This window comes from Lithobates pipiens, unplaced genomic scaffold (assembly GCF_037356315.1).
Source record: "Lithobates pipiens isolate NorthernLeopardFrog02 unplaced genomic scaffold, aLitPip1_a1.2 Scaffold_18, whole genome shotgun sequence".
NCBI lineage: Eukaryota > Metazoa > Chordata > Amphibia > Anura > Ranidae > Lithobates > Lithobates pipiens.
The window spans coordinates 582,195,074-582,213,094 of NW_027507758.1; the positions used below are offsets into that span (position 1 = coordinate 582,195,074).

The 18,021-nt window shown below is 44.1% G+C and overlaps 1 protein-coding gene across 5 annotated transcripts in view; it reads right to left on the reverse strand.

Moving 5' to 3' along the window:
• DTNB (dystrobrevin beta) overlaps nt 1-18,021 on the reverse strand; it is a 239,843-nt gene that overhangs the window by 68,012 nt on the left and 153,810 nt on the right. For 3 of the 5 annotated variants that reach the window (XM_077489113.1, XM_077489114.1, XM_077489115.1), the window contains exons 10-14: nt 17,759-17,830; nt 17,222-17,305; nt 9,545-9,632; nt 3,835-3,920; nt 3,615-3,728 (exon numbers count right to left, since the gene is read on the reverse strand). In XM_077489113.1, the coding sequence (XP_077345239.1) occupies nt 3,615-3,728; nt 3,835-3,920; nt 9,545-9,632; nt 17,222-17,305; nt 17,759-17,830 (444 nt within the window). The remainder of the gene's footprint in view (nt 1-3,614; nt 3,729-3,834; nt 3,921-9,544; nt 9,633-17,221; nt 17,306-17,758; nt 17,831-18,021) is intronic. The other 2 variants (XM_077489116.1, XM_077489117.1) reach the window with 1 other exon arrangement.

An 18,021-nucleotide genomic window follows, 5' to 3' on the forward strand; every position in this document is an offset into this window, starting at 1 on the left:
AGCGCTGCCTGGGGCGACGCAGACCCTGAACCTAAAACCTAATTGATATCAACCGCCAGGTGATCAGGGGGTTAAACCTTTATTGGGTATTAAATGGTGGGTGCCCTGATGCTATAAAAAGCAAACTAACCAGAGTCACCCGTAACACTTATACGGTGATCAGTGGTGAAAGGGTTAACTAGGGGCAATCAGGGGGTTCAAATTTTTATTAGGTAGTATATGGGGGTCCCTGGCACTATATAAAAACCTGACAGGGAACCTAAATAACTAACTGGCTAACCAGCGTCACCAGTGACACTTATACTGTCATCGCTGGTGAAAGGGTTAACTAGGGGCAATCAGGGGGTTAAAACCATTATTGGGTAGTATATGGGGGTACCTAACGCTATAAAAACCTGGCGGTGAACCTATAAAAATAACTAGCTACCTAACGACACTAGTGACACTAATGCAGCGATCAGAAAAACGATCGCTTAGTGACACTGCCAAAAGGGGGTGAAAGGGTTAACTAGGGGCAATCAGGGGGTTAAAACCATTATTGGGTAGTATATCGGGGTACCTAGCGCTATAAAAACCTGGCGGTAAACCTAAAAAAATAACTAGCTACCTAGCGACACTAATGCAGCGATCAGAAAAATGATCACTTAGTGACAGTTCAAAAGGGGGTGAAAGGGTTAACTAGGGGCAATCAGGGGGTTAAAACCATTATTGGGTAGTATATCGGGGTACCTAGCGCTATAAAAACCTGGCGGTGAACCTAAAAAAATAACTATCTACCTAGCGACAGTAGCGACACTAATGCAGCGATCAGAAAAATGATCGCTTAGTGACACTGGCAAAAGGGGGTGAAAGGGTTAACTAGGGGCAATCAGGGGGTTAAAACCATTATTGGGTAGTATATCGGGGTACCTAGCGATATAAAAACCTGGCGGTGAACCTAAAAAAATAATTAGCTACCTAGCGACAGTAGCGACACTGATGCAGCGATCAGAAAAATTATCGCTTAGTGACACTGGCAAAAGGGGGTGAAAGGGTTAACTCTAGGGGCAATCAGGGGGTTAAATCTTTATTGGGGGGTGATAGGGGGCTACCCTGGACCTAACACTAACTGCCCTGACAGTTTTAACTGTTACAACTGACACTGAATGCAGTGATCAGTAAAGAAATGATCAATGCAATCAGTGACACTGTGACTGGGGGGGGGGAGGTTTGTGCACCTATGTGTACCTATGTGTCAGTGTAGTGTTTTGGTGCACTTACTTTTAGTCTTCTCCTCGTAGCCCGGTCAAAAAGACCGCCCCAAGGAGAATGACATCACTTCCTCCTTCCTGTGTAAACAATACACAGTGGGAGGAAGCTTGTCATTGGCCAGGAGCGATCCAGAGGGGGTGGCCAGAAACCAACGGCCATCCCCTCATCACGGATCGCTCCTGGAGCGAACCGGACCGCGGTATCCAGCGGGAGGGGGTCCGATCGGACCCCCCACCCGCTGGAAGGCAGGCACGTACATGTACGTGCTTGTGCCTGCCTGTGCCATTGTGATGACGTACAATGGCAATACGGCGGTCCTTAAGTGGTTAAGAGGTTTGGGCGGAAGTGACGTTTTGACCTCGCTTTCGCCCTGCAGTGTCATGGAGACGAGTGGGGGACATCTTCCCCTCACTCGCCCCCAGCACAGCTAGGGAATGGACCGGATCACCTGCGTCGCTGCCGACGGCTCCGGTAAGCGGCAGAGGGTGTTGGAGCAGGGCGGGGGGTGGGCCCTCTCCCGCCGCCGATAAAAGTGATCTTGCGGCAAATCCGGTATTCCTCTTCAAAGGCAGGACGTTCAGGAACGTCCTACAGGAAGGAAGTGGTTAATATATATGTGTAAAAATATTCACTAACAAAGCAAACAAAAAAAAAAGTTTTAATTGTTTATCGTTTATAAAATAGCCGTGAAAAAAAGCAGGAAAATAATAATTAAATGGAGGAAAATAAGGAGTTAATTAAGGCTGATTAGAGTAAATTAAGGGTTATTAAGGGGTTAAACAGAGGAACATTTGTCCATCCCTTTGATCTGCAGATGAAGAAACAGAAATATACAAAAAGAAACAATGTTTCTTTTTATTTTAGTGTTTCAGGGCTGAGCAATATTGGTAATAAACATTGCTGTTGTTTCGTCAGACTAGGCGACCCGTCAGCCCTTGTACACAGGGTCGGAGAATCTGTCGGAATGCGTCTTATCGGACCGTGTCGTCAGATAATCCGACTGTGTGTGGTATGCATCGGACTGATTCCGTCCGAATCTCCGTCCGACCCAATTTTCCAACATGTTGGAAATATTTCCTGACCAACTGGGCCAGACGGACCTAATCCGATCATGTGTAGAGCATTTTGATAGGACCAAGTGTCACGCATGCTCAGATCAAATTCCTACATCAAAGCTATTGGCTACTAGCCTGAATGTAGTCCCATCGTAATGATATTACGTCATCACGTTCTGAAAGATCAGATTTTTCGCCAACTTGGCCCAACCGTGTGTATGCAACAGTTTCGGACACAATCCGTCCGACTAAATTCGACGGGCAAAATCCGACGGATTTGGTTGGCAAAATCTCTAACCGTGTGTACGTGGGCTCAGAATGTGTAACGGAAGTGGTGTCCTGTAACCGCCATCTTGCTACACCCAGCACTCCTCCATAGTAAGGATACACTGAGAAGAGGGAAAGCGGACATCTTGTTACACAGTTTTGCATTTTACACTTACTTTTAACAGTAAAGCAAGTTTATATAGTGAAATACAGTACTGCGAACGGAGTATGACTGGTTAGATGTTGAATTTTAAAATCTGTGAACTTCTGTCAGATTAGCAAACCTATGTAATGAGCAGGCTTGCCGCTGCTTTTAAGATTCAACATCTGACCCGTCAGACGGAATTCTAAGTACTGTATTTCACTATATAATCTCACTTTACTGTTAAAAAATAAGTGTAAAATGCAAAACTCCGGTGGGTGTAACAAGATGTCTGCTTTCCCCCCTTCTCAGTGTAGCCTTACTATGGAGGAGTGCGGGGTGTAGCAAGATGGTGGCTATGAAACGTCACTTCAGTTACACATTCCGACGGGTCACCAAATCTGATGAAACGGCGGCTTCTTTTTTTGGGGGGGGGTTTTGACAGCTTCAATTCCCGGATTTCTTTAACACTGGGGAGACCCACTGACAGCTCAAAAAGCTGAGCCTGAAGTATCGGTTTCTGGTATCGGTGCATTTGCACAGGTACAGATACTTGTGCAAATGCTTGTGCAAATTCTAGTATCAGTGCAACCCTACAGCTAAACACTCACCCTCAAGCTGAAGAGTCAGCCCCTAAATAAGGGGGCAAAAAATAAATCTTTCACAATCCTGCACAATTATAATAATTTAAGGCTCAAAGCCAAATTATACCCATGCTTGGTTTCCTTTAATGATATCTCCAGAAACAGTATTCATTGCTGCTTGTGTCCTCCTTGGGTTGATTTCCCTTGACCAGTTTCTCTGCCTAGACTGCCTTGTCCATACATTTCTACACAGAATCTGCCATAGAGTCACGGGGACTCCCTGTAAGAATACGGGTCCAGTAGTACCCAACTTACCGTAGTAGTCGCAGCTCTGCCAGCAGTGTGGGGTTTTGCTGCGCCTTCTCGGGGGTGGGCTGGGAGGCCTGTTCATGTTCCAGACGCAACCGCTGGATCTCTTGTAATATCTCTCTACGGCGACAGCAAAAAGGAAATGATGCTTGTAAGTGACTGAGCATTACGCTCGTCCTCAGAGTTGTTTATTTCCATGAGTGTACTAGTGTTGAATAGGCATTACCTGTTCTTGTTCTCCAGCTCGGCGATCAGCTGCCGCTGCTGCTTGTTGGCGTCGAAGTTGAAGCTGAGATCGGTAGGCGGACGAGGCTGTAGAAAATGACACAAAGATCTTAAAGTGGAATTCCATGCAAAAAATAAAAATAAAAAAATCTGCTTTTGGTTTAGAATTAACTTTGCATTATTCAGCAGCATTAAACCTAATAAACAACATTTGGAAAACATTTTTTTATTTTTTTTACTCACATTTTCATGTCTGTTGCTAAGGGGAGCCTTGGAATCTGCCTCTTCCTGGCGCCTGACGTAATTTTCCTCAGTGCCCGTGCTCGCTAGTGCTCTTGGGAGACGTGTGTCATAATTTCCCAGGAGTCAGTGGGCAGCGCTGAGGGCTTCGTTGCCATCACAACGGGATGGGCACTTCCGATGACCCTTTGTGATGGCAACGTCAGAAGTGTATGGCGCTATGAGCTGTACATACTGCGCATGCGCGGGAATGGTGCGGTACATGTTGGTCGCTCAGCTGCACCAGAGCCCAGAAGATAGTGCTTGTGGGCTTCACATGTCCACAAGCAAGATGGAAATTGCCAAGAACGAGGAATAAAAAATATCTTGCTCTATTAAATCGCCAATCGAGTGGCGATATTCATAAAAAAAAAAACCTTTTTTTTAACAGTTGGAACTGCGCTTTAAAAGGATAAGTTCGCCTTTGGAACATATTACATGTACCAGCTCCTCTCTTCCCCAATCCCCCCTCCCTGTGACAGTGGTCTGGGGATTTTCTCCCTGCACCTGCTGTCACAATTTAAAACCAGTGTGGTGCTCCACCCACACGGCCGCTTCATTCATTCACAGAGTTCTGTGAATGAATGAACTACAAGTACTGCTGTCCACCGTGGCAGACAGACTTGTAGCTGGTGAGCGTTTTCATAGTTCATCGATTCTTTCTGCCATTCAGTAACTGCCTGCCTGTATTGGAGGGTACTGAGCGTCTGCAGGATATTGGCATTGCACCAGCGGTCTGCTGATCATGGGTGCAATGCTTTACAGGCTCCAGTGTAAAAAATAAATAATAAATGCACTTTTTTTTTACCTGCAAGGAGAACTTATTGTTTAATCAGCGCTAACCTTTCATAATATTGGCCCTCTGATCCCTCCTGTATTGATTTGTATTGCAAATGTACTGTCTGCCCACATGTTGTAAAGTGCTGCGCAAACTGTTGGCGCTATATAAATCCTGTATAATAACAATAATAATAATAATATTCATCTTCTTAGATTTCCTTATGTATACATCAAAATTGCTTTTTTATGTGGCTGACAATGCATAGGAATTACATCACCTGTCAGTATTGTTGGCCCTCATCATTCTCCGATATGCGGTGTATGCATACACCTCCTGCATGTCAGATGCTTCAGAGAATGTCTCTGCATCCTCATGCACATCTCCTTCTCAGCATCCTCCTATCCTCCAGTGACATTAGAGATGCTCAGTTTAACACGCCCATTGGCTGCACCGTACTGCGACCTGACAGGGAAACGTGCTCACGTGACAGTGCTGAAAAAACCTTCTAAAAAAAGGTATTGAACATTTTTTTTTAAGCCAGCATAGAAATTGAATATCTGCTGGTGGCCGGATTGTGGAGTTTAGGTTTCAAAACTACTTTTGTTTTTATTTTGGATCTATAGACATTAAAAGAAGAGCGCACACCTCAGTCTGATCGCAAACCTTGTGCTGTGATCCCATCCTTCAGACAGAGCTTTATCTAATGAGATCCAAGCTGATAAGCACAGTCAATATTTAGGGATTGTTAACTTGCGGTAGCCCCTTTTTGCTGACAGACGGCTCAGAGGTGATATGTTGCCTACTCACTGCCTGCACCCGCATACCTTATATGTCAGGGATATGCAATTAGCGGACCTCCAGCTGTTGCAGAACTCGAAGTCCCATGAGTTATACTCTGACATCCACAAGCATGACACCCAGAGGCATGATGGGGCTTGTAGTTTTGAAACAGCTGGAGGTCCACTAATTGCATATCCCTTTTATATGTGGTTACAGGACAGTTGCGGTGTGGTCCCACTAATTTGAATAGGGGGCATTCGGCAGCAGTACTGCCTGCTGCATGCAACAGGGGTAACATTTTTGCTGTGGCGAAAAGCATCATGGCCACAGCACATGTACAACCCCATTCAGCCACTGTTGCAGCTGGAGGGATAAAATTGACGCTTAACTGCCTGAGTGAATGTGCCTATAGGCTCCAACCTGATCCTTTCTTTCTCAAGCCAAGAGCTGAACCGACTTGGGGAAGCTTTGGAGTGGACTTGAAGTGTTGCTAGAAAACTTGTATGAAGTTAAAAAAAATACTTTCCCTTATATAATGGAAATGAAGAGAGGAAGAGGTCTTCAGTAATCCTGTCCTAGGCTCCATAGATACTGTACAGTGATCTTTAACACCCTATGATCTCTTTGCCTCAATTTCCTGGTTGTGCGGCATGAACAATGCCCATGTGAAATTGGGCCCAACAATGAACTTCTCTTCTTTGCTCCCATTTGGTCGGATAATTATACAATTGAATGGTTTTGTTATATCTGTTTGATAAGTTCAAAGTATACCTGTTGATCCTGCCAGAAATCTTATTAGCTGATTAGCTCTCTGCCTGTACTGTACTCTCATTAAATTGTTACCAGCAATCTCTGCTGACTACAAAACACCTCCCTGCTTGCTCGTGCAGGTAAGAGGGTGTTCTGCAAACCTGTCCTAAAGTGGCAACACTGCTCCTCCTTCGATACAAGACAGTGATTGAGCATTGACACCCCAGGACAGGAAGTGTGTTACTGGCAGGATCACCAGGTGAAAATATAGGGACATAAAAAGGCTACAAAATTAAAAATGAATGCAGTCACCAGATCTAACGATTGGTAGGCTACAACATATTACATTTATATTTTTGGGTTCAGAAAGGTTTAAAAAAAAAAAAAATGAAGCCGGGTGCAGGGAGAAACAATGCAGACACATTTACTCACGGCAACTGCTAATAGGCAAATACGTTACTTTGATTTGTCTGTCATAGCGAGACGTTTTTATTAAACGGAACCCATATCTCATGTCCAACGTGTCTGCAGACACTGCCCGCTGACTGCTTTTGGGAGAATGATTAATTGTACAACTTGGAAAACACATCCTAATTCCAATTGTCCCTTTCAGTGAAAGGCATTATAGATTGACTGAGGTTTGATCATGTCTGCATGTTAGATAAACGTCTTAAAGTGTATTTCTACCTTTGTGGCCTAATTGGGATAACACCTAATGTATATCTGTCACATGTTCCTTTACAAAGCATAGCTTAAAACAGTGGTCTCCAAACTGTGGCCCAAGGGCCGGAAGCAGCCCTTTGCTTGCCTTTAGCCGGTATTTTGTCACATATGGCGACCTATCGCATTTGGCTACCCGCTGGACTGCACATGTGCGCCGCCGCCATATGCCTTCCACCCCTGAGTCCACATTCAAGCCCCACCATCCAAGTGGACATAGAGTTAGATCATAATAATGTAGAGCGAAGCGAGGCCATGCCCGAAGAGTGGCGAGTGAAGCAAGCCTGCGAGGGGGGCCCTGTGTTGGAACGCATTTGGCAGCATCACGAATGCGCACTCCAGCGGGTAGCAAAATGTGATGGGTAGCCGAATGTGACGTGACACCGGCCCTTATGTCAATGCGTCTGACCCTTCGGGCCCTATTCCCCCCACTGATATTAACAATGGGGCATGTTTCCTGTAACTTTCACCAACAGTGGGGCACTATTCCTCCCACTAACACCAATAATGGGGCACTATTCTTCCCACTGATACCAAAACCTGGGTATTATCCCTTCTACTGACATCCACAATGGGGCAGTATTTCTCTCACGAACACCAATAATAGGGCATTGATAATGACACCAGGATATTTTCTATTCCCACGGGAAACAATCCAGCCCCTCTAAAGTTTGAAGGATAGTAAACTGGCCCTTTGTTTAGAAAGTTTGGAAACACTTGACTTAAAGGATGAGTTCACCTTTGAAACATGTTACATGTTCCACCATTTGTAACCCCATTCACACCCGAGCGTAGCAGCACTGGTGGGAGTTACAATCACTGATATCCCTGTATAGATTTCAATAAAGCAGCTGACAGTCACTTCTCCTCCCCCCCCCCATTGGCTTTCAGCTGCTTTATTGAAATATATACAGGGAGACCAGTGATTGTAACTCCCCCCAGCGCCACACCGATCATCCTTGCTGTCCTCCATATCCTCCTCCAGTCCCCCTCCATGCTTCTCGGTCCCCCTCCATGCTCGATCTGTCAGGATGGAAAGGGGAGGAAGGAGCCAGTAAATATGTCATTCACCGTCTCCTTCCCTTTCCGAATACACAGTCAGTGATCACTGACTCTGTTCATTCATAACTGTCACTGAGCATCGTAAACTGTGTTTACGATGCTTCAGATTATGAATGGAGAGGAGCCGTTATCTGCCCATTCATCTTCAGTGCAGCTGAGGCTACAGAGAAAGACTTGAGAATCTGCACCCTCAGCCCCCTTTCCCTGTCTCAAAAGGGAGATGTCAGGGGTCTTAACAGTTCCCTAAAATCTCACCAAAAGCCACCCCCCATAAGGGCTAATAAAAATAAAAAGAAATTGTAATAGATATTGAAAAGATTAAATTGTAAAAAAAAAAATTTTAAATAAAAAAACACACTGACACCATCCACTCCCGGGCTCGCCACACAAAAGGATGTGATGTCCTGCGCCATGGACTGGATGGATCGGAAGTACAGGCTGTACTTCATAAAAAGGTAATATAGAAAAAAATATTTAATATCCAAAAACGAGGGGTTGAGAGGTGGTCTTTCATTTAGGACCAGCTCTCAAAAGTTTGTGGAACTCCACTTTAAATAAAAATAAAAACTACAGACACAGTCCACGTGTCATCAGTGCTGCATATTAGTACCACTATAAGGTGAACTTATCCTTTAAAACATATTTTTTTGGTATGCTGTGTAAATAGAACACATAGTACGAAGTTTTGCCACTTCTACATCCCTGATAACTCTTACATTGCAGCCAGAAGACTAAAAACTTGATTTAATGCCTTTCAATGCCATGCCGTGATACACATTTTTGGCAGAGAGAGGGTTAAAGGCCAATGGTGACAGTCATTGTTTGAGCTTACATGTCAAAGGCAGGTCATCAAAATCCCACTGACTTCATTTGAGTGCACATGGCAGCGCAGAGGCTGCGTTTGACCTGTTTTGCATTGTGTTGCAATTCTTTAGATGCAGCAAGTCTCATTGAGACATGAGTGCACAAAGCAGATCAAATTCAGCCTCTTCCTGTCAAATGCAGCATTTGCCATGTGATCACATGCGTTTCAATAGCAATCACACTATATGAAAGCAATGTTCACCGACATGAGCCCTAATTCTGGCCACTTACACAACCTTGATCCTTTTGCTTAGTTTCAGTGTTGGTTAAATGAAGCACTTGACAAACATATAAAATGTTTTCAAAGCACATTTAAATGTGTATGGGTTTTCAGCTGCTTCATTACAGAGCGAGGACCAAGGTGAACAGATGTAGGCAGTGATCTGCCCAACCTATCCTCCTTCACAGACGTACGTTTATTTCTACAGTACAGGTGCTCCTAATAAGACAGAATGTCAGCAGAGGTGGAACTCACGGAATTGCCGGCTTCCGCAGCTAGCCGTGCGGCGTATCTTGCGATCAGTCGGTGTTCCTCGTCTAGTCGACTCGGGCTGTCAAGTACGCTGTGAAGACAAACGCAGCAGTAAGCACAAAGCGAGCAGTCACACAATCCATGGTGTCAGGAACATAAGATACAGGCCAGAACACCTTTTGTTATATCGCTCACTTGATGACAGCCGTGCGAGAGAATATGGGCAGTATACTCACCTCTCTTCCTGGATGGAATCTGTAGGAATGAAGCACTAACCACACTAGCAGTCTATGGGTGGGAGCAATTCAGTGTCACTTCAGGTGGAGAAGTGAGGAACAGGTCCATAGATTACCATGGCCAACCAACTTTATGGACTCCTACATTTTTATACTTGTGCAGATTTACTTATGAGAGTTATATTTTATCTTATTGAGGTTACCTATTTTGTGTGAGCTTTGTTTGACCGGTATGTTCTGGCGGGGGCACCCCCTTGTCAGAACACAATAGCTAAGCGGGGAAGATTGCTGTACCAACATAGTTACAATTACATAGTAGGTGAGGCTGAAAAAAGACACAAGTCCATCAAGTCCAACCTATGTGTGTGATTATACGTCAGTATTACATTGTATATCCCTATATACTGAGGTCGTTCAGGTGCTTATCTAATTGTTTCTTGAAACTATCAATGCCCCCCACTGAGATCACTGCCTGTAGAAGGGAAGTCCACATCCTTAGCGCTCTTAGACATCCAACATCGGATTGTTAGCACAGGATCGCCTCCCAAGCTCTTCAGTTTTTTTTCATTCAACCCCCTGGGTTGAACAAGAAAAAACGGATGGGGTGTACTCGGCTTGAGTGTTGTAGCTCAGATGTTACCTGATGCCTGACAGCTGCTGCCCAGTCAGCTACTTGACCACACAATCCTGGCACCTGGGAATGCATAAAAACTTTAAATAAACTGGTAAGGTCTGGTAAGTGGGTTTCAGGAAGGGAGAAGTTATGGTAATTTTTGATATATTCTGTACACTGGCCTGTGAATTATGCTGTCCTGACCCTTGCATCCTGTGCATGACATACTTTTGAACCCTGCATTTTAAGCAGTTTTGATCCCCACATCCAGTGCATTATGTAGTCCTGATCCCTCTGCAATATGCACTCCTGAGTACTGCACTGTGTACATTACTTGCTCCTGAGCACTGTATTCAGCATTACTCTTGCCCAAACCTTGCAGTCTGTGCATTACACACTCCTGACCCCTGCCGCCTGTGCATTGCACACTCCTGACCCCTGTCTCCTGCGCATTGCACACTCCTGACCCCTGTTGCCTGTGCATTGCACACTCCTGACCCCTGTTGCCTGTGCATTGCACACTCCTGACCCCTGTCGCCTGTGCATTGCACACTCCTGACCCCTGTCGCCTGTGCATTGCACACTTCTGACCCCTGTCGCCTGTGCATTACACACTCCTGACCCCTGCCGCCTGTGCATTGCACACTCCTGACCCCTGTCGCCTGTGCATTGCACACTCCTGACCCCTGTCGCCTGTGCATTGCACACTCCTGACCCCTGTCGCCTGTGCATTGCACACTCCTGACCCCTGTCGCCTGTGCATTGCACACTCCTGACCCCTGTCGCCTGTGCATTGCACACTCCTGACCCCTGTCGCCTGTGCATTACACACTCCTGACCCCTGCCGCCTGTGCATTACACACTCCTGACCCCTGCCGCCTGTGCATTACACACTCCTGACCCCAGCTGCCTGTGCATTACACACTCCTGACCCCAGCCGCCTGTGCATTACACACTCCTTGCCCCTGCCATCTGTCCATTACAAACTCCTGACCCCTGTTGTCTGTGCATTACACACCCCTGACCCCTGCATTCTGTGCATTACTCACTCCTAACCCCTGCACTTTGTGCACTATATTGTACATTTCATTCTCCTGACCTCTAAACTCTGTACACTGGGCTGTATTTGACATACTGCAGACCACTGCCTATATATGTAAACGATATACTGTACTCCTGACCCATGCATTACCTTTGCTTTATTGTACATTAAAACTTTTGACCAAAGTGTTTTTATTAACAGTTGTTAGTTTCTAAGTAGTCACTGTTTGATGTAAATAAAGGGTGCAGAAAAGCATATGTAATAGAAGAGTTATTCATTTTTATTTTTTTAACTACTGTGCAAAGAATTGTACGTGTCCGTTAGGCCTCGCTTACACTTGTGGCAGTTAGGTGCGGCATTCTTTTAGCCCTTTGATCACCGCAAGTTAACATGGCCACGTTAGTATACATTACGGCAGTTGCAGCACAATAAAATGTATACAGGCTCTGTTTGGCAGATGGAATCATAATGCATGTGGTGGGTTTTCAATGTTTAAAAAAAATGCTCAATATATAAAAATGTAAGCCTGCAGCGTTATAATAAATTAGGACTACATATTCAAATGATGCATAAGCCTAATTGTGACTGGTTCTCCTAATCCACTTCAATACCGGACACCCATTCCTGTCCAGGCCAACATTCAGATTTTAGTGCCGTCACTATTTGAACGCCAATTACTCAGTCATGCAACACTGTACTGAAATTACATTTTCGGCATTTGTTTGAGACAGATAGCGATTTCTTTTGGTGGTGTTTAACCTCTTTTTTTATTATATAGATGAAAAAAATTGGAAAATTTTGAAAAAAAAACATAATACATTTTTCTTTGTTTCTGTTAAATTTACACATAAATAATCTTTCTTCAATTTAGGCCAAAAGTGTATTCTGCTACATTTCTTTGGTGAAAATAACCCAAATCAGTGTATATTATTCATTCAGTGTAAAAGTCCACAAACTATGGTATATACATTTGATAATTGATCAATACGGATGTACTGACAGTACAAATACCTCCAAAATAACCCCTTTGTGAAAAGTAGACAACCCAAAAGTATTTAAAGAGGAAGTAAAGGCAAAAAAAAAAAAAAAAGCACACCCCGTAAGGCAAAGGCATAATGAGCTAGTATGCATAGCATACTAGCTCATTATGAATAACTTACCTAAAAACGAAGCCCCCGAAGCGGTCCTCCGTCTTCCTCTTCGCCGCTGCCATGTATCCCGGTGCGACTTCCGGGTCTCTTTCTATTTGTACATTTTTTACATTTCAGTATTCATACACTTCAGTCACTTTATCTGCATTTTACTGATCCGATTATGAAGTTTTTAGTATCTCTCACTTAAGTCACTTTATTTTGCATTGATTGCACTTTATTGATCATCACTATAGAAGATGAATGCATTTATTGATTTATGCATAGCAGTTCTTACATTATTTTAAGTGATACCACTATCACTGTACTTTTATACTGTACTTTTTTTGGAGCGTGACATCATTTATTGATATTCTTATAAATAGTACACAATGGCTAGGAATGAAAGCCAACATGCGATTGGTCACAATGCTCACAAGGTACCAGGGTCGGTACAACGATCTGTGTTCAGTGGACACAGCAGGTCACAATGGCACCGCTGCATAGGACCTAGGGCTCGGACAAGGTGCATGAATGGCAGGACATAAAATGACATCCACCTGGGATAAATGATGCTCCCGGATGTGGTTAAATTAAAGCACACAGTCAGTGCTCTTAAACCCACAAATTAGAAAAGGGGCAATTGGCATAAAATAATGGGAAATATTTTAACTGCTGTTGGGTTGCAGATATCAATACACCGATAAAATAAGATTGGATATTTGTGTACTAGAGTGACTTTGAGCACCTGGAGTGCTGAATTGGAGAACTGGGCAGATATACTGCACCTATCACCAGTAATGTGTGCCCACTTGTTGTCACTACTTCCCCCACCCCTCTAAAGCAAAGAAAATACTGTATATGAAGGAGCATGCGACCCAATCACCATGCCCCAACATTGCCAATGTTGTCTCATTCCACAGTCTACAGCAGTGTGTAAGCTTTGACCCAAGCAATTTAAAGGGTGGCTTCTCCTGCTTTTAGCAGCGTAACAACGAAGTAGGGTAGTGAAGAGAAGGTTTGAGCAACTGCAGATGGGGGGACTAAAGGAACTCTGCCATTTTCCCAGCATGGGTGAAGCACAGCTTTATTTAAAGGGTCGAGGCAAGTCAGGATGAGTTCTGGGAATGTATTATTTTTTACTTGATTCCAGCAAATGGCTACTGCAGAAAATTAATGTACCAAATGAATGGGGACACTGGGACACAACAGTCAGCACGTTCGCTCAAGCCAGCAAAGAAAAAGCAATTTTGGGGATGGAGATGGCAGGCTGTTAATGTTGCTGCGGCATCTGTGGGAGCTGCGATAATTACTTGGTTCTTTGGTCTCGGCGTGACGCTTGAGCTTACAGAGCTGTCCCGCGATCACTCACTAGACAATTCTATCGATCACTAGGAGGAACGAAGCTCCTCGGACTGTAGGATAGTGATAGGAGCGTGTTCTATTTTTGGCCTGCGTGGCGAGCAGAAGAAACAGTGATTTGACATCTCTTAAAGGGTCAGTCCACGCAAAACTCAGTCTTATGGAGGACCTGCTGGATCTTGGCTCTGGACATTTGTTGCTGTTTGCTGCCTCTACAACTACTGCATAACAAATCTATTTTTTATTTTAACATTTATAAAGGTACTGTTAATTTTGGGCTTGTTTTCTACGTCCTTTAAAAAATAATTTGTTGAAAATACAAAATTCAATACAAAAGGGGGTGGCTCAGGCAAGTGTAATATTGTAATGTGTGAATTGTTGGAATGAATTATAATCCCGGTGAGCTCATTTTATGCTCTAGGCATTTCTTCCAGACAGCAGAGATGTCACTGACCTCACTTTTCTCCAATGCCGTTAAAGTAATTGTCTGGGAAAAATAAAAATGTGTGCATCTCTGCAGTAGACGCTCATTTGCCGAAGATTTGTTTTTTTTAAACTACTGAAAATATAGAAAAATACCTAGTGATCTGCCAAAAGTCCATTGAGCTCCCAACTTCCTGTAGTGAGCTGACAACACTGCCTCTGTTCTAATGAAATCCCGAGTAGCGTTGTCAGACCTGCCCATTTCTACTTTTGCTGGACTACAAAAGGGGATGGAGAGGGGGAGGTGTTCTCTAGCCCTGAAGAGAAGAACCGAGCAGGGTTCACAATGCTTGGCATTTTGGCGACACAGTGTCGGGAGCCCATTACAGGATGATAGCATCTCACTGAACGTCTCATCAGCGGCGCCTTGTGTATTTTTTGGTGGGGCGGCAAACAACCACCTCCCGGTCAGTCGGGTCACCAGCATATCCCCCACTCCCCATGGGGTAGATCGGTAGGTCATCCAGCCCCGCACTTACCCCATCTAGGTTGCGGGCAGTGCTCCTATGGGTGGTGGCTTCCATCGTGTCTCCTTTTCCTCTGCATCATGGCGGCTTCCACCGTGCGTCTCCTGCTAGGCGTCCAACAGGATCACCTGTCCTTTCAGCCAATGGGGTGACGGGTCTAAGGACCCGCTTCATGAATGGCTGGGAGGAGAATCAGTGTGACAATAGCAAATATTCATTTGCTGAACAAGTGGGTATGCTTGGGGCGCAGTTCTCTGCGCCCCAGTCTACCCTTTTTTGAAGCCTATTAGAGCCTCTGGCTCAGATCATGTGCTTAAAACCACCCCCCCAAATGGAATCCATGGGTCTGGCACCCCGCATGTAGATTAGGGGTCCGGACATGCATGGATGGGGGGGGGGGCCCTTATGGACAGGCCACAGCTGCTTTTGATATATCGAAAGGGAATTTTGGAAAATAAAATGGTTTGAGGAGTTAGGTGTGGAGGAACTCGAGTTTCCTGCACAGAGCCCTGACCTCAACCCTACTGGACACCTTCGTGATGACTTGGAACACTGACTGAGAGCCAAGTCTTCTCATCCATCATCAATACATGACCTCACTTATTGGCATAAATACTCAAATATATTCCAAAAGTTTGCAGAGATTTTTATAACTGCAAATAGGGGAGAGGGGATTGCAGCTCCATATGAATGACCATGGTTTTGGAATGGGATGTCCAACAAACATATATAGGTGTGATGGTCTATGTCTACCAACTTTTAGTTATGTAGTGTACATACACAGCGAGAGCAACTCCCGCTCAACATAAACACCTTTTACTTTGAGCCTATATGTATTTATAAAAACATTGCAAGCCAGGCAGTGTGATCTGTCTTTACACTAAGCGGTCACACACCAGCTAGTATCTCAAATCAGTCTTGCAGTAGGGGTGGTTGCTTTTCTGTAGAGTGATGGACAGGAGAGGGTGAGGGGTTTGGGGCTTAGGAAGGTAACAGGTAGGAAACCGCTTAGACTGGCCTTCACCATTGTGATGTACGATAGCAGTTCAGAGACAAAGACGCAGTTCTGTACCCCCATCGTTCATGCAGTGGATACAGTTACTAACATACGAGAAAGGGAAAAAAACTTAGCACAGGGGATGTATGATAAAATTATTCATAGATGCATAGCATCTCGGCCAGTTGAGCAGGCACCGGCCAGGGTTTGATCTATCTATGGCTAATTGTACCAAAGTTGATCCATCAATCAACTTGGGGACAACCAGCCGGTCTGATTTTTAGCATGTGATTACTATTAAACAATATAAATAATATTATTGCAGCTGGCAATAGCCACTAGCATTAATCATTGTGTTCTGCCTGCAGGGAAGGCTCCCCATGCCCACCCCCCCAGAACACAATAGCTCTGCGGGAGGCATTACCCTATCAACACTGTGATTTTCCATGAAAATTGATTCATATATGGCTTGCCTAAGCCCCATTCCCACCTGTCCTTATCAGTTTAATGCAGTACCGGCCTATTCATAATTACCCCTTGTGCAGTAATTAAGGTAACGTACATGACAGTACCCTGGCTTTACATAAACCCACTTGACATCTGTTGAGTTATTCGGTCTATTTGTCATTTGTTTAATCACACAAACATGATTGTGATTACATATACTATTCCAATAATTTAATTGCATACCATTAACTGTGATTATATCTACTATTTCTGCAGTCTTTTGCCTAACTATGCCATGCCTTGTGCTTGGAGGAGACTGGATTTACTTTTAGTTTTTCTTTTACGATTATGTAAAAAATGTAACTTTATTTTCCAAAGAAAAAAAATAAAAATAAAAAAAAAGCGAGGCAGTGGTGTGAAGAACAGCAGACTCTGGAAAGTGTTCTCCTTCTGGAACCCAATTTGCAGGGACAAGCGGGGTAAAAAAAGAATAGTAGAATTACTTTGCAAATCAGAATAGTAGAATTACTTTGCAAATCAGTATAGTAGAATTACTTTGCAAATCAGTATAGTAGAATTACTTTGCAAATCAGTATAGTAGAATTACTTTGCAAATCAGAATAGTAGAATTACTTTGCAAATCAGAATAGTAAAATTACTTTGCAAATCAGAATAGCAGACAAGTCAAATGCATATTCAGCTGCTTGGAATCATTAATAGCATAAGATTTAGCGAGAGCAGAGAAAGTGCATAGAAATAGATTGATGCTTATTATAATTTCCAGAAAGGTGTTAGTGTCCGTTATTTATTTAATTTGGAGGAAAAACGTTAGTGAGGATTGTAAGTTGGAAAAAAAAAAAAGTTTCTTATAGTGGTGGACTTAGCCACACTCCTGCCACTGACCGTGTGCCACTGCGGAGGCGAGCCACATAGTCCGCTATCAGAGTGTGCTCATCGGGTACCCGTCCGCCTGTGTCCGTGTGTAACCTAGTGACAGTCGGTGAGAAATGAGAGACAATGTTAATGGGCTGAATGGACAGGGGCCCTCGATGACAGGCTGTGGGACCAGTGATGACATGAAATATACACAATAAACCGGACAAAATGCAGTCTGCCACCTACGCCAACGCACAGTGATTCAACCTGTGATATGATACATTCTACATGAGTTCTGATGGTATATCTGCTGTGTTCACTATATACACAGCGAGGAATCCATGTCCTTGTTATGAATGATGATGCTGTGTCTTCACTACTCTCTGGAGGGTATTCGTTTTTTCAACACTGTGACCAAAAGCTAGATCGATTAAAAAATAAAAAATAAAAAAAAAAGGATCTTGTGCGTTGTCCTGGCACTGTCAAATGTAGTTTCTACAGCTCGGGTAAATTTCACACAGCTTTGGAAGAGTCATATCGACAGACAGAAGCTCCACCACCTACCTTTTTGTGGGTGTTGGTGCGCCAGATGAAATATGAGTGACCATTGCATCATTCATGTTGGGGCGAGCTGGGCTGAAGGGAAGACAAAAGAAAATTAAGATGAGAACAGACTGAAAAAATAAAATCTGTACAAGTTCCCTGTTTATCATTGCTATAGTTAAAGAATAAATCCAGGTAACGTGGGAGTAGTAGGAAGGGTCGCAATGGTGACTCCGCTCGTGCTCCAGGGGGCCTGGGCAGCAAGAGATACAGGGATAGGAGGG